This window comes from Phaenicophaeus curvirostris, chromosome 12 (genome assembly GCF_032191515.1).
Source record: "Phaenicophaeus curvirostris isolate KB17595 chromosome 12, BPBGC_Pcur_1.0, whole genome shotgun sequence".
Lineage (NCBI taxonomy): Eukaryota > Metazoa > Chordata > Aves > Cuculiformes > Cuculidae > Phaenicophaeus > Phaenicophaeus curvirostris.
Window position 1 is genome coordinate 14,882,483 of NC_091403.1, and position 13,309 is coordinate 14,895,791.

At 42.1% G+C, this 13,309-nt stretch overlaps 1 protein-coding gene across 7 annotated transcripts in view; it reads right to left on the reverse strand.

Annotated features, from left to right (window-relative positions):
* MEGF11 (multiple EGF like domains 11) overlaps positions 1-11,441 on the reverse strand; it is a 221,703-nt gene extending 210,262 nt beyond the window's left edge. For all 7 annotated transcript variants that reach the window (XM_069866561.1, XM_069866557.1, XM_069866560.1 and 4 more), the window contains exons 1-4: positions 11,331-11,441; positions 4,814-4,937; positions 2,182-2,283; positions 221-321 (exon numbers count right to left, since the gene is read on the reverse strand). In XM_069866561.1, the coding sequence (XP_069722662.1) occupies positions 221-321; positions 2,182-2,283; positions 4,814-4,929 (319 nt within the window). In that variant the 5' untranslated portion in view covers positions 4,930-4,937; positions 11,331-11,441. The remainder of the gene's footprint in view (positions 1-220; positions 322-2,181; positions 2,284-4,813; positions 4,938-11,330) is intronic.
* Between the last annotated feature and the right edge of the window lie 1,868 nt (positions 11,442-13,309).

Consider the following 13,309-nt stretch of genomic DNA (forward strand, 5'->3'; position numbering starts at 1 on the left):
ATCAGCAGAATTTTACTTAGGTACTTGAAATGCATATACCTGAAATGACCTGAAATCTTCTGCATATGCAATTCTGACTGAAATCAGTGAGATCTGAGGGTTCTGAGCAGCTCTGAAAACCAACCCTTAACATCACTACTGCAACATGTCTTTACTTTGTCTACAGCTCCTCCAAAAATTACTTCTAATTCTCAGGTCTGAATCAAGGCTCTGTACATACGTATACAGTAGTCTCCGCTTTCATAATATCCAGGGCAGCACTGAGATCTTCGCCGATACATCGTTCTTAGTCCTCTTCGATATGCTGTTTTATAACTTATTCTAAATTGCAAGACAGAAAGCCGTTTGACAACATTGAAAATCAATGCCTACGGTTAGAATCATATTTGTGTTAAATTATAGTAAGGATAGCATTCAATAATTATTTTAAAATGCATGAAAGCTTTTGATATTAAAAGCCACAATAAAAAAAAAATCAATGCTTGTTTTGAAACTTGAAATATAACTTGTATTATAAACACAGCACTCACGGCAGTCAATCACCACAGCCCTTCCTAGGGCTGCTATCTTAAAACATTTGCCCGGTTCTAAAGGAAGGGCAAGGAGTTCCTTCAAGAATAAATGATTCATTAGAGCACATCAGCAAGGTCAGCAACCATCAACAGAATGAACAGAATCTCCTGCAGAGACCCCTGTTGGTGGGCAACACAAGAAATCACAATAGAAACTGCTCTCGATACACAAAAGGCAAAGTCAACCCCAGGCGATTTCCTCCTACTTGCTAACTCTTCCGAGGCATTAACACCTTGCAAAACGACATTATAGTCCCAGTTCATTATTTAAGGTTTGTTTTCTCCAACAGAATCCGTTGTGCACAGCAAGAAATTAAACGACGATCGGATGGCTGGAGCACCTCTGCTATGAGGACAGGCTGAGAGAGTTGGGGTTGTTTAGCCTGGAGAAGAGAAGGCTCCAGGGAGACCTTGCAGTACCTGAAGGGGCTACAAGAAAGCTGTGGAGGGACTTTGTAAAAAGGCTTGTAGTGAAAGGACTAGGGGCAATGGGTATAAACTGGAGAGGGGCAGATTTAGATTAGACACAAGGAACAATTTCTTCTCCATTAGAGTGGTGAGGCAGTGGCCCAGGTTGCCCAGGGAAGTCGCGACTGCCCCATCCCTGGAGGTGTTCAAGGCCAGGTTGGATGGCCTGATCCAGTGAGATGTCCCTGCCCATGGCAGGGGTTGGAACTAGATAATCTTTAAGGTCCCTTCCAGCACAAACTATTCTATGATTCACCTTTCTGTATTGTTTTAGACTTATTCATTGCATTAGCAATGAGACCACATTAGAAAAGGAATATTTAACAAGAAACACTTCAAAACAGCATTGTTCATTTGAAATTACCCAAACTGAACAAAATGTATCATGCCTCATGCTACATAAATTTATCAAATTTGCTCTGCTGCGTTCCAGAGCCCAGGAAGCTCTGCACCTCTGTTCAGTTCCAGGCATTGTAACACAGAAGCTAAAAAGCAAAACCCCGCAGGCAGACTGCATTGGGGCTGAACAATGTTTTTGCTATGAATGCATGAAAGTTAAGGTACCAAACAGCCTGCTAAAACTACTCTGAAATACTGCAAATATTAGCGGGTCTTTATTAGGATACTTTTCTACTTGAAATCAGGATGACTATAACAGCAATATTTTGTAGCATGGGAAATGCACAGTATTTGGTATCAGCTTTTGTTCAGTGCTAGAAATAGACCCATCCTCATTTCACCACTTCTTCAATGCAGGTTTGGGTGTGGTATTTCAAGATTAAGGAGCTGCAGGGGGTTCCTGCCATAAACCTGGATGCGCACTGATCACTTGGAAAAGACAGTTGGTCATGTTTGGTTGTGTAATAAAACTTCCAATCACAGGGTGGGGTGAATGGCAAGGATATGTAGTCCTGAATTACCCCATAAGAGTCTGACTGACATTGACCACACAAATTTCATGTAAAACTCTCCCTCTACTTCAGTCAGTGTCCTAGAATGCCCAACACCGTGGCTATTGTACTAAACACATCTTTCCATACATATCCCTACTGAAGTACCACAAAAGCTTCGATAAAGAAAAGGTTATGTGAGAAGATGAGTAAGCAAAAGAAGTCTAAAGTACCGAGGTATTAGCTCTTACCTGTGACGAGTGCACTTGAACCAGTTCAGTATGTCAGTACATCTTGTATAATAGATCTGATCAAATGGGTGAGCGTAAGATTCCTGTACTGTCACAGCGTAGCTAGAAGCAGACAAAGGAAGAAAGGGAAAGGCTGTTTGCTGCAACACAAAAAGCTTCAGTTCCCTGTATCTGCTGCTCCTCTGCCTTCAGGATGAAAAACAATTACATCAATAACCCCAGGAACTTTGGGCCTTATTGAAACAGAACCAGGCTCCCTTCAACCACAGCTCTTCCTGAGCATTATGGAAAAGCTTCTAACTTGGGCTCTATAACAGAACTAAGCAGAGCCATTTCAGTTGGAGTAACAATCAACCCCTTCTGGAATAGACACAACTGCTGCTAAAATTCATGGTAGTTTAGAAGGTGAAAAAGGCATTTAGTTAACTTGATTAGTGTAAATTTTAACAGGGAGGAAAGCATCATGGTTTTAAAAAATGTCTCAGCTGCCATCCTGCCTAGGGCAGTTAATTTTTCCTTGTATTCCACAATACTAATGAGAGCTTACGTTAACTTAGCACTGCTGCATTTTGCCAGCGTGATGGAATGTTCACACTTCATTTTATGATGAAGCAGCATCATTACTTCAGATACTGGGTGCACCAACCAAACAGGATCATTTGTAAAAGGCTGAAGAGTGTTTATTTTTGTGCTGCACAGATTTAATCCTTTTAATTTGTACCAGAAATAACCTCAGAAGCATCTGAAAATTGCAAGATGAGTTAACTAGTATCTGGATTTTGAATGCTTCAACACATGGTTAGAATGGGATTCCCCCTTTGTACAAATGAATGGATATAAGCAAAAACTGGGCAAAGAGATTAGAAATCACAGAGCTCCAACAATGCGGATAACTGAGCAATCTCCTTCCCAAAACACTACTTATTCCTGCAACAAGTACTATAATAATTACTATTATTATATTTAGAGTGTAAGGGTCTCTCACACGATATAGGAACACAAATCTCACTTGTCAGTCTCAGTCATTTCAGAACATTGCATTGCCCTACAGTAAGCGTGTGCACTGCTTACGGGGCTCCTAATCTCAGGTTCTGATCCGGAAACAAGCTCTGCTTTATCAGATCTACAATATCCTTGGAGAATGTTACCGGAGTCATCCTAAGCAGGGTCAAGACCCAGGAACTGGAGCCTCCAAGTCATTCATTATATCGATTGTCTTAATCATCCATGTGATTTCCTTCTCAGTCATGGCACTGCTGATGTGATTAAGCCTTGTGAGATTGCACCCATAAGGGAATACCCAAATATTGGCTTGGAGGGTCTGACAGGCTTGAAATCAAAGACTAGACTATTACTGCACTGCTTGTCGTGCCCCTTCTAGGAAAGGCAGCGTTCTGCTCAGTGTTGCTTTTGCCCTCTATCACAATTTGCTGGGTTTCACGAAAATGTTTTTACTTCTACTAATGCCAAAATGTAAAATATTTGCACTGCTCATTATCAAAGTAAAACAGTAACACTCACAAATCTTGATTATTATTTTATGACCCTGTTTGTTAGCCAGCAATTGCCCTAACAATCCTTTCCCTTTGATTTATTAACATCTAAGTAACAAAGTCATCTCGGTCAGTACAACCAATCAACTTTGGTATTTAATTTTTGTTTCTCCTTGATTGGGTCTCTAGGTTGCCGACTTTCTTCAGCCAAAATCAATATTTTATTCCTGTGCTCTGAATGCACTTCACCTCACAACACAGACTGCAAAATCCTATTTCTGTAGAGTCTTTGTTTTGCAGTTGCATTACCTACAGTTTATTCTTTAATTAAGGCCTCTAAAATCAAAAGAAGGTGCCACTGAAGTACGATTCTATATTTGCTGTTGTTCAGAAGTTTATTTTGCTAAAGTGTACAGTAATTCATATTTCTGTAGAACTAAGCCACAGAACACAACTGGAAATTTATCAAGTTAAACTTAAGAGCACAGGAACTTTGGCCTCTGCAAACAGACCCTGTGTGAATGTGAACCCTATCAAAGCTAGTGGGTTTCTGTGCACTCAACAGAACTGTCCTGCACAGATCCACTTTTAGGACTAGGACACTGTAAAAATAGAGAGAACAGTATTACCAGGGCCTTTCATTCTCAATGCTTTCATGCAGATACTCTTTGATGCTGACACAAATTTGGCAGATACAGTCACAAAGTTCAGGACATACAGAACAAGCCTGCACGTTGCAGCAGGATGGGCTTAAAACTTAGTTGAAATCTCATATAGTTTTGCTTGACAACAACCAGAAAAAAGCAAGACAGAACAAGGCCACCATTTCTCTAGGTCTCCCCAAAATGAATGGAGATACACCAGTACAGTCCTCTAATGGAAACCATGGAGAAGCTTTCCAAAGCACAGCTGGGCAGATAAGTAACACAGGGGCATGCTGTCTACAGCTCTAGCTTTAGAACCAATTCTTGCAATGATCCAAATCCTCAAAGGTGCTCAAAAGAGCTATTTCAGTCATGCAAACCCATGTTCCTTTGAGGCAGGGTGGCATTTCACCATTTATGGTCCTTATTTTGCCTTTAATTGGAAAAATCTGAAATAGGTAATAAAAAAAAAATATACGGCATGTTATAACTTACCTTTCCCAATGACTACAAACATTTGGATCATCTGGGTTCAGGGATAGAGCAGTTTTGAGCAGAAAAGACAGAATAAATCCCTTTAGAATCCACCTGAACAGCATATGCACCACCATTGTTGTATCTAGATGAAGAAAAGAAAGTAGAGCCATTAAAAACAATTTTGAAGAAAACATCCTTCTAGGCCTTTTCATCCTTGCTTTCCTGCACATCCAAACACCGTAGAGTTGTTTACAAACTCTAGATCGATGCCTCTTGTTCTTGTGGGAGATTTCAATCTTCCTGATATCTGCTGGAAGTACAATAGAGCAGAAAGGAAGCAGCCTAGGAGGCTCCTGGAATGCATGGAAGACAACTTCCTTGCACAGCTCGTGAATGAACCAACAAGGGATGGTGCCCTCCTGGACCTGATGTTTGTGAACAGAGAAGGCCTCATGGGGGATGCGGCAGTAGGAGGACGCCTAGGACAAAGCGATCATGAGATGATAGGGTTTTCAGTTCTAGGTGAAGTGAAGAGGGTGGTTAGCAGGACAGTAGCATTAAATTTCCAGAGGACAGACTCTGAACTCTTCAGAAGGCTGGCTGGCAAAGTCTCATGGGAGACAGTACTTAAGGGCAAGGGAGCCCATGAGGGCTGGGAGCTCTTCAAAAAAGAAATCCTAGCAGCTCAGGAGAAAGCCATCCCCATGTTCCAGAAAAAGAGCCGGCAGGGGAAAAAAACAGCTTGGTTGAACAGAGGGATCTTGAGTGATACCAAGATATCTGGTGGGTCTCTTCCAACCTGGTTATTCTATGATTCTGATTCTATGAAATGCCTGAAAAAGCAATCAGCTAAACAGCAACATTTTTCAAAAGTGCAAATGCATTCTAAAAGGAATTTACACATTTAAACGCACCAAACGAGATGCATTTGATGCTTAAGTTACCTAAGCTACTGATAGCCCCAATGATCCTGACATTTCTGATACTGATCATTTTCACAGCTGTCTGACTGTACCGACAAAATAAATACCTGAGGTATTAAAGTAATCTATTCTTCCATCAATCTATAGGCAAATGGAAGAATACCCAAATATCTCCTTTGATTTATTTAAGTGGGTTTTACGTGGGTCAATATAGTCAGCTCAATTGGAGACACACACTTATTACGTGACTGAAGGAATACTGATTTGCTTTTCATCTCTGATATGGGGGGATCGCTTGGGATGACAGAGGTCAATGTATTGGGTCATGTAGAACACTAAACATGAAATAAAAGTATTTGCATGGAGGCTGGAAATAGATTGTATAAAATTCATTAGGTGTGGTCTCTTCATCATCTTACAATACTTATTGCTCATTTGGGGCTCTGAAATCAAATTGGTCATGTTTGCCTATAGGTCCCCAATGACATCAGTCAAAAATGCAGAACAGATAGGAAATACAAAGCTGCTTTTAAATGTAACTGCATTGGAGGTGTGGATATGTTAAGTCAGTAAAAAAAATTTTTAAATATGCATTCCAGGCATTCACATCATCACATAATCCATCACTCAATTCAAAGCTCCATGTATTATTCCTGGCAACAAGACTGCTCTAAAAATAGATTGAATCTTCATATGGTCATCTGAAAAACACATGGCTCATTGCCTCATGGTCCAGAACAGCAAGAGGGATGTTAAGGGGTTTGCTCTGCATGGCACTGATGTACAGCCCAGCATAAAGAAGCCATCACAAAGCAGAATGAGCTGCAGAGGGATAGCCAGGAAAGCTGATCTGAAATTACCTCCTGATCCAAAGTCTTCTAAGCTGATTCAAGGACACCCATTGCCTCTAGTGGACTCAAAGTCAAGATCCCAACGGAAGCAATAGCTCATCTTTTAAATTATTCCTAGAGCTCTGCTAAACCCAAAGATAGGTCTTAAACCCTGTAAGCCATATTAATGTTAATTAACATGATTTAATGTTAATGTTCCTCTTGAAATGGATTTAAGTCTATAAGTGACCGTTCTCTACCTGTAGGCTGTTTCAAAGTCCCACGACAACACAGCAAAAGCTTACTCTGGAAATTAAGAGGGTGACAAGAAAAGAACAGGAGAGAGAGTCCTGTTTATTGAAAAGCCATTCGCTGCATTTGTCAGATACACTGCCTCTCCATGGAGGAAAAATGCCTCGAACAGCTGTCCTGTGAGTGTTCATGAGACAAAAATCCAACAAATCTGATATTTTAAAACTAAGAGCTTGTTTTATAGTGGAATTGAACTTCCTTTTAACCTAAGAACTACTAATAGATGTGATCTACCAAGTATCAGGCTCAACAACATGACAGCCCTTTAACAAAAGTATCTTCAAGAGATGCCTCTAACACATCACGTTGGGTACCAAACACCAAACTACAGATGACAAGTTCTACTGAGTGCTGGATTTATAGGCTGCAATTTACCCACTTTGTTCACACTCTACCCCTTTGGCACAAGGCAACATGGAACAAACAGGACTAGAGAAAAGCCTGCTTCTCATCAACAGCGAAGGGCAAAGCAAGAACAAACCAGAATCATAGAATAACCAGGTTGGAAGAAACCCACAGGATCATCGAGTCCAACCATTCCTATCAAACACTAAACCATGCCCCTTAGCACCTCATCCACCCGGGCCTTAAACACCTCCAGGGAAGGTGACTCAACCACCTCCCTGGGCAGCCTCTGCCAGTGCCCAATGACCCTTTCTGTGAAAAATTTCTTCCTAATGTCCAGCCTAAACCTCGCCTGGCGGAGCTTGAGGCCATTCCCTCTTGTCCTGTCCCCTGTCACTTGGGAGAAGAGGCCAACACCCTCCTCTCTACACATACACCCCAGGAACACATGGACACCCACCCGCAGGACAGCCCACCCATGAAGCACATCCCCTCCACCAGGTGTGGATTCCCACCCACAGGACCGGTCTCCCCCAGCAGACATTGATGTCCACCTAAAGGACACAATCCCCCAACAGACAGAGACACCCACCCACGGTGTAGGAAACCAAGGGACACACAGATGGCACACAAGGACACAAACGCACTCTCATGCTCTCATTTCAGCTTTATTGACCGCCGTGTGGTGTTGCAGTGTCTGTAATTCTCCAGGACACTGGCTCCACAGACACCCAGTGCTGGGGTCAGCTCAGCAACAACAGGACCCTCCAGGGAAGGTGACTCAACGACCTCCCTGGGCAGCCTGTTCCAGTGCCCAATGACCCTTTCCGTGAAAAATTTTTTCCTAATGTCCAGCCTAAACCTCCCCTGGTGGAGCTTGAGGCCATTCCCTCTTGTCCTGTCACCTGGGAGAAGAGGCCAGCACCCTCCTCTCTACAACCTCCTTTCAGGTAGTCATAGAGAGCAATGAGGTCTCCCCTCAGCCTCCTCTTCTCCAGGCTAAACAACCCCAGCTCTCTCAGCTGTTCCAAATAAGGCCTGTTCTCCAGCCCCTTCACCAGCTTGGTTGCTCTTCTCTGGACTTGCTACAGAGCCTCAACATCCTTCTTGTGGTGAGGGGCTCATAACTGAACACAGTATTCGAGGAGTGGTCTCACCAGTGCCGAGTACAGAGAGAGAATAACCTCCCTGGGCCTGCTGGTTACGCCATTTCTGATACAAACCAAGATGCCATTGGCCACCTGGGCACACTCCTGGCTCATATTCAGTCGGCTGTCAACCAACACCCCCAGGTCCCTCTCCTCCAGGCAGCTTTCTAGACAGACTTCTCCTAGTCTGTAGCACTGCATAGGGTTGTTGTGCCCCAAGTGCAGGACCCGGCATTTGGCCTTGTTAAACCTCATGCCGTTGGACTCTGCCCAGTGGTCCATCCTGTGCAGATCCCTTTGCAGAGCCTCCCTACTCTCCAGCAGATCAACCCTTCCGCCCAGCTTAGTGTCATCCACAAACTTGCTAAGGGTGCACTCAATGCCTTCATCCAGGTCATTGATAAAGACATTGAACAGGGCTGGACCCAGCACTAAGCCCTGTGGAACCCCACTTGTCACTGGCCTCCAGCTGGATTTAATGCCATTTCCCACCACTCTCTGGGCCCGGCCATCCAACCAGTTTTCCACCCAGGAGAGTGTGCGCCTGTCCAGGCCAGAGGCTGACAGTTTCTGAAGCAGAATGTTGTGAGAAACCGTGTCAAAGGCTTTGCTGAAGTCCAGGAAGACCACATCCACAGCCTTTCCCTCATCCAGCAGCCGAGTCACTTTGTCACAGAAAGTGATCAGGTCAGTTTGGCAAGACCTGCCTTTGTGAACTCATGTTGACTGGGCCTGATCACCCGGTTCTCTTGCATGTGCTTCATAATAGCACTCAAGACCACCTGTTCCATGACCTTCCCTGGCACTGAGGTCAGATTGACAGGCCTGTAGTTCCCTGGGTCCTCCCTGCGACCCTTCTTGTAGATGGGCACATCATCAGCCTCCAGTCCAGTGGGACTTCCCCAGTCTTCCAGGACTGTTGGAAGATGATGGAACTGCTTCAAGAAATTCAAACCATGACAGGGGGAGTTAAAACCAGGCACAGTTATGTGCTTGGTTTGTTGCCTTCTTGAGAATGTCAAGAGTCTGGGTTTTTCCTTAAATTTGTTAAAGTTAGAAGGACAGCCTGTCTTCCACCTAAAAAGAATGAGCCTCTTCTCATTTAACTACACCAGTCAGCTATTTGAATTCTGTACCTCTTAAAGATCTCAAGATCTCTTTAATCTTGTTCTTAAGAAACCACTGGATCAGCTTAGTTTATAAACCAAATAAACACCAAAAGAATTATTTGTAAGCCTTAATAGCACACAGAATATTTGTTTATGATGTAGCTGAAAGAGGTTCAAAATTGTTTTCTAAACTTTTAATGCTATTTTATTATCTGCTTCTAAATGAACTGCTTCGCACAATTAGTTTTCTTACTTTGTAAGTCAGACTGTGTATCAGAAACATCCGACCCTTCAAATACAGCAGAGCCTCATTCATCTCAAGTGTCTCTTTTTTCTAACACAAATTAAATATTTCACTTTGATCACTGTTAATAGAAAAGACCTCACACCAAAATGGAATGGTTGCTATTACTAGATTCAGAATAAAACTCTAAAAATAGGAGCACAGATATTAAAAACTAACATCAAAAAGAATCCAGTAATGATATCTAATATGGGATTTTTTTCCAGTTTTTATTGCTCGGCTCTGCACGTGCTACATGCTCTTCAAGGAGGCAGCATCAGCTTTTCAGGGGGACAATGTCTGTAATCTCATTAAAAACACAACCAAATTACGCAAACGTTTTCAGCGCCTGCGATCGCCATCTCTCGAGGACAGGCAGCCTCTTGAGCTTTAGGACAAAATAAATGACACACAGTCCCATTGTGCAGTCCCTAAATGGACTCAGTCTTTTTGTCCCTCCAGGCCCAATTCTGCTTCTCAGGAGTGAAAGAGGTCAATGTAGGCATAATCTGGCCAGAAAGAGCATCTTTCAGTCCAAAATACAACCTGATAGTTTTTCACAGGTGTCCCATTCTCTGGTAAATGTAATTGATTGGGTTGGGGTCTGTTCCTCAGTAGACATTTTCACATAACCTGCTCCTTTTTGAATAAACTTCAGTATTTAACCTACAATATTGATACAGGTCACCATTTCCATTACAAAAGAAAGGAAACATAACTTCACTGTTAAGCCCCAAACGTTAGCTATAGAAAAATGAGTACGTGGCAAGTCATTGATTTATCTGTCTGTGGGTTCACTTCACAAAACCTCTGAGAGAAAACTGTGCCACAGTTTGCAAGGAGACTAGAGATACAGATGATCATTGAAACTGGATGAAGTACATGAGAGCATGGACAAAAGCAGGCTTGTTGCTTTCTTTTACAAAACAGTGTTCTCAGTTGCACAAGCTGAGAATGACAGCACCCCGCGAGACTGGGACCTATATTTGAAGAAAATAAGACATCATAGAATCCTTGCTGGGTGAAGCAAATATCTTCTAAAGCTCTCCTTAGGTGATGAAGACCCAACTTTGGTAATGTTGTTGTGAAAGAGGATGAATGTGTACTTTAAGCGTCTGGGAGAAAAAAAGAAAAGCAAATCCAAACCCACAGATTCAATTCCTCCTCTGCTTCCTTGGCTGACTAGAAAATTGAACTAAAAATGACCATTAGAGAATTCCTGTTCAGGGGCAGTAGTAGTTAAACATTTCATTTTTACATTCCTGTCATAAAACATTTCATACTATGACTCTGACATGAAATGCAAACAGAATTTCCACTCCATGACAAAGTTCTAAATTAAATGTTTCTGTCTCAATTTGGGATTAAATGAGTCCTGAACCAGGCAAAAAACCAATTTGGTGTCCAGCTGCAAACAGAGAAAACATTTACAGAAGTGTCTTTCACTATCATGCAACATTCTTACATACTTTAAGATCATTCCTTTAGATGTCTACATACACGTGCAGTTGATTAACCTCGCCTGAATCTGTCCCACAAACTTCCATGAGATGCATTTACAAAAGAGCCATTTTAAATGTCTTACCTCTAAGTGCTAACAATTCCCAATGGATCCTGGTTTTACAGACTACCACATGAAGGCACTCAGCACACTAACAGGACAGCTGAAGAAAGCTCTTCAGAAGTTGCTTGGCCCTGTGAGCAATCAATCACAAAACCAGAAAACGTTAGGTCAAAAAGAGTGTGTTTGGAGGAGTAGAAACAAATCAAGAAGCAATGAGATAAACCAGTCTAAATAAGTACACATCGTAAGATAATTGCGCCATATCAGAGCAAAGACCACTGGCTTGCTTTCAGCCAGGAACAAGTGTCTAAGAAAAAGTATAACTCAGCCCTTTTATACCCTTCTCATCTCCAGAAACTTGCAAGCCCGTAACTTCCTCAGCCCCGAGTGGTGTGTTTGTTTGATGGATTCTACTCCAATAATTTGTTTAATCATTTTTTGATCCATTTAAATGTAAATTCCAATCCTCTAGACTTTAACTGAGTGCCAACAACATCCTGTGATGGTCCCACATCTTGGCCACATACTGTAGGAAATACTTCCTTGGTTTTTCTGCTGCCTCCTCGATTTCTCTTGAGGCTCCCTTGCTTCTCTGTTAGAAATCCATCATTGATACTCAGATCTTGTTTCCTATCCTTTTCTAACACATAAATAACATTTTGTTTACATATAGACTTTTTCTCCTGCAGTATCCCAACAAGGATGTTTGGTTTCTTTCAGGAAGTTTGATGAAAGACATTGCAAACGTCTTCTGGAAATCCGGGTCTCCTTGATTCACATGTTCACTTCAAGGAGCTTTAACAATTTATGAAGCCTTTACAAAGTCCTCTTGATTCTTCATAAACAGATTGTACTTACGAAGAGGTTCCTACTTCTGTTCTTAATAATAGTGTTTACCATATAGGAAAAACTATGTGCATCAAAACTAAAATATATTCTAATATTTGTAAGTGAAAGATTAGGACGATGTGAGAGAACAGTTAAGCCAGAAAACAAAAAGTTGGATTTCACTGAAGAAGCATTAAAGTGACGGAGTGTTTGCTGATTACACTATTTTAGTCTCCAAGTAGTAGCAAGCTTCCAACAAGCTGCTCTCCGTGGCATTCCTCCTTCTCATCCCATCTGAAATTTTCACGATCATTTAGGCAAGGGATCATTTAAACACAAACCTCATTTGGCTCCACATCAGATTTTGCTAGAAACAAGCTGTTAGGAAAGCTAAATGAGGCCACGAGTTTCAAAACTGATCAGGATTTTTTTGATGCCTCCATTTACAGTTAATAACTTGAGATACCACAAAAGGGCTGAATTACACAAGACCTCAGAATGCACGCTAAGAAACAGGTTGTTTTACTCTGGGCAGTCAAAAAATAAGCCACTCAAACTCATTAGTCACCTCTAAAAATTGTTGTCATGACCAACAGAACAATCTACCATACAAAGTAAGGCTGGGAGAGCTGGGTTTGTTCAGCCTTGAGAGAAGAAGGCTTAGGGAAGACCTTATCACCCTGTACCAGTACGTAAATGGTGGCTGCCAAGAGGATAGAGATCCCTTCTTAGAAGGAGTCACATGGAAAAGACAAAGAGGAATGGTTACAAGTTGCTCCTGGGGAGATTCCAACTGGATTCCAGAAGAAAATGTTTCAACATGAGAATACTGAAACATCAGAATAACCTCCCCGGGGAAGCAGTGGATCCCTCTAAACTGGGCGCTTCCAAGGCTCAGCTGGCCAGGGCGCTGGGCCATCTCATTTAAACTGCACATCACCTAAAAGGTTGGACCAGATCATCCCTGAGGTCCCTTCCAACCTGGCATTCCATGACTCTGTGAAATACTACCAGTGACAGATTGCGCTGTTTTTTTTTATTTTTAATGAAAATTCAAAGCTGTTTTAAACAGAAAACCACCTCCAGGAAGGATCAGGTACTGAATATAAAAGCACTGACAATATGATTCTTATCTGAGAGCAGAGAACTTCCAGTGGTAGAACTGGCAGAAA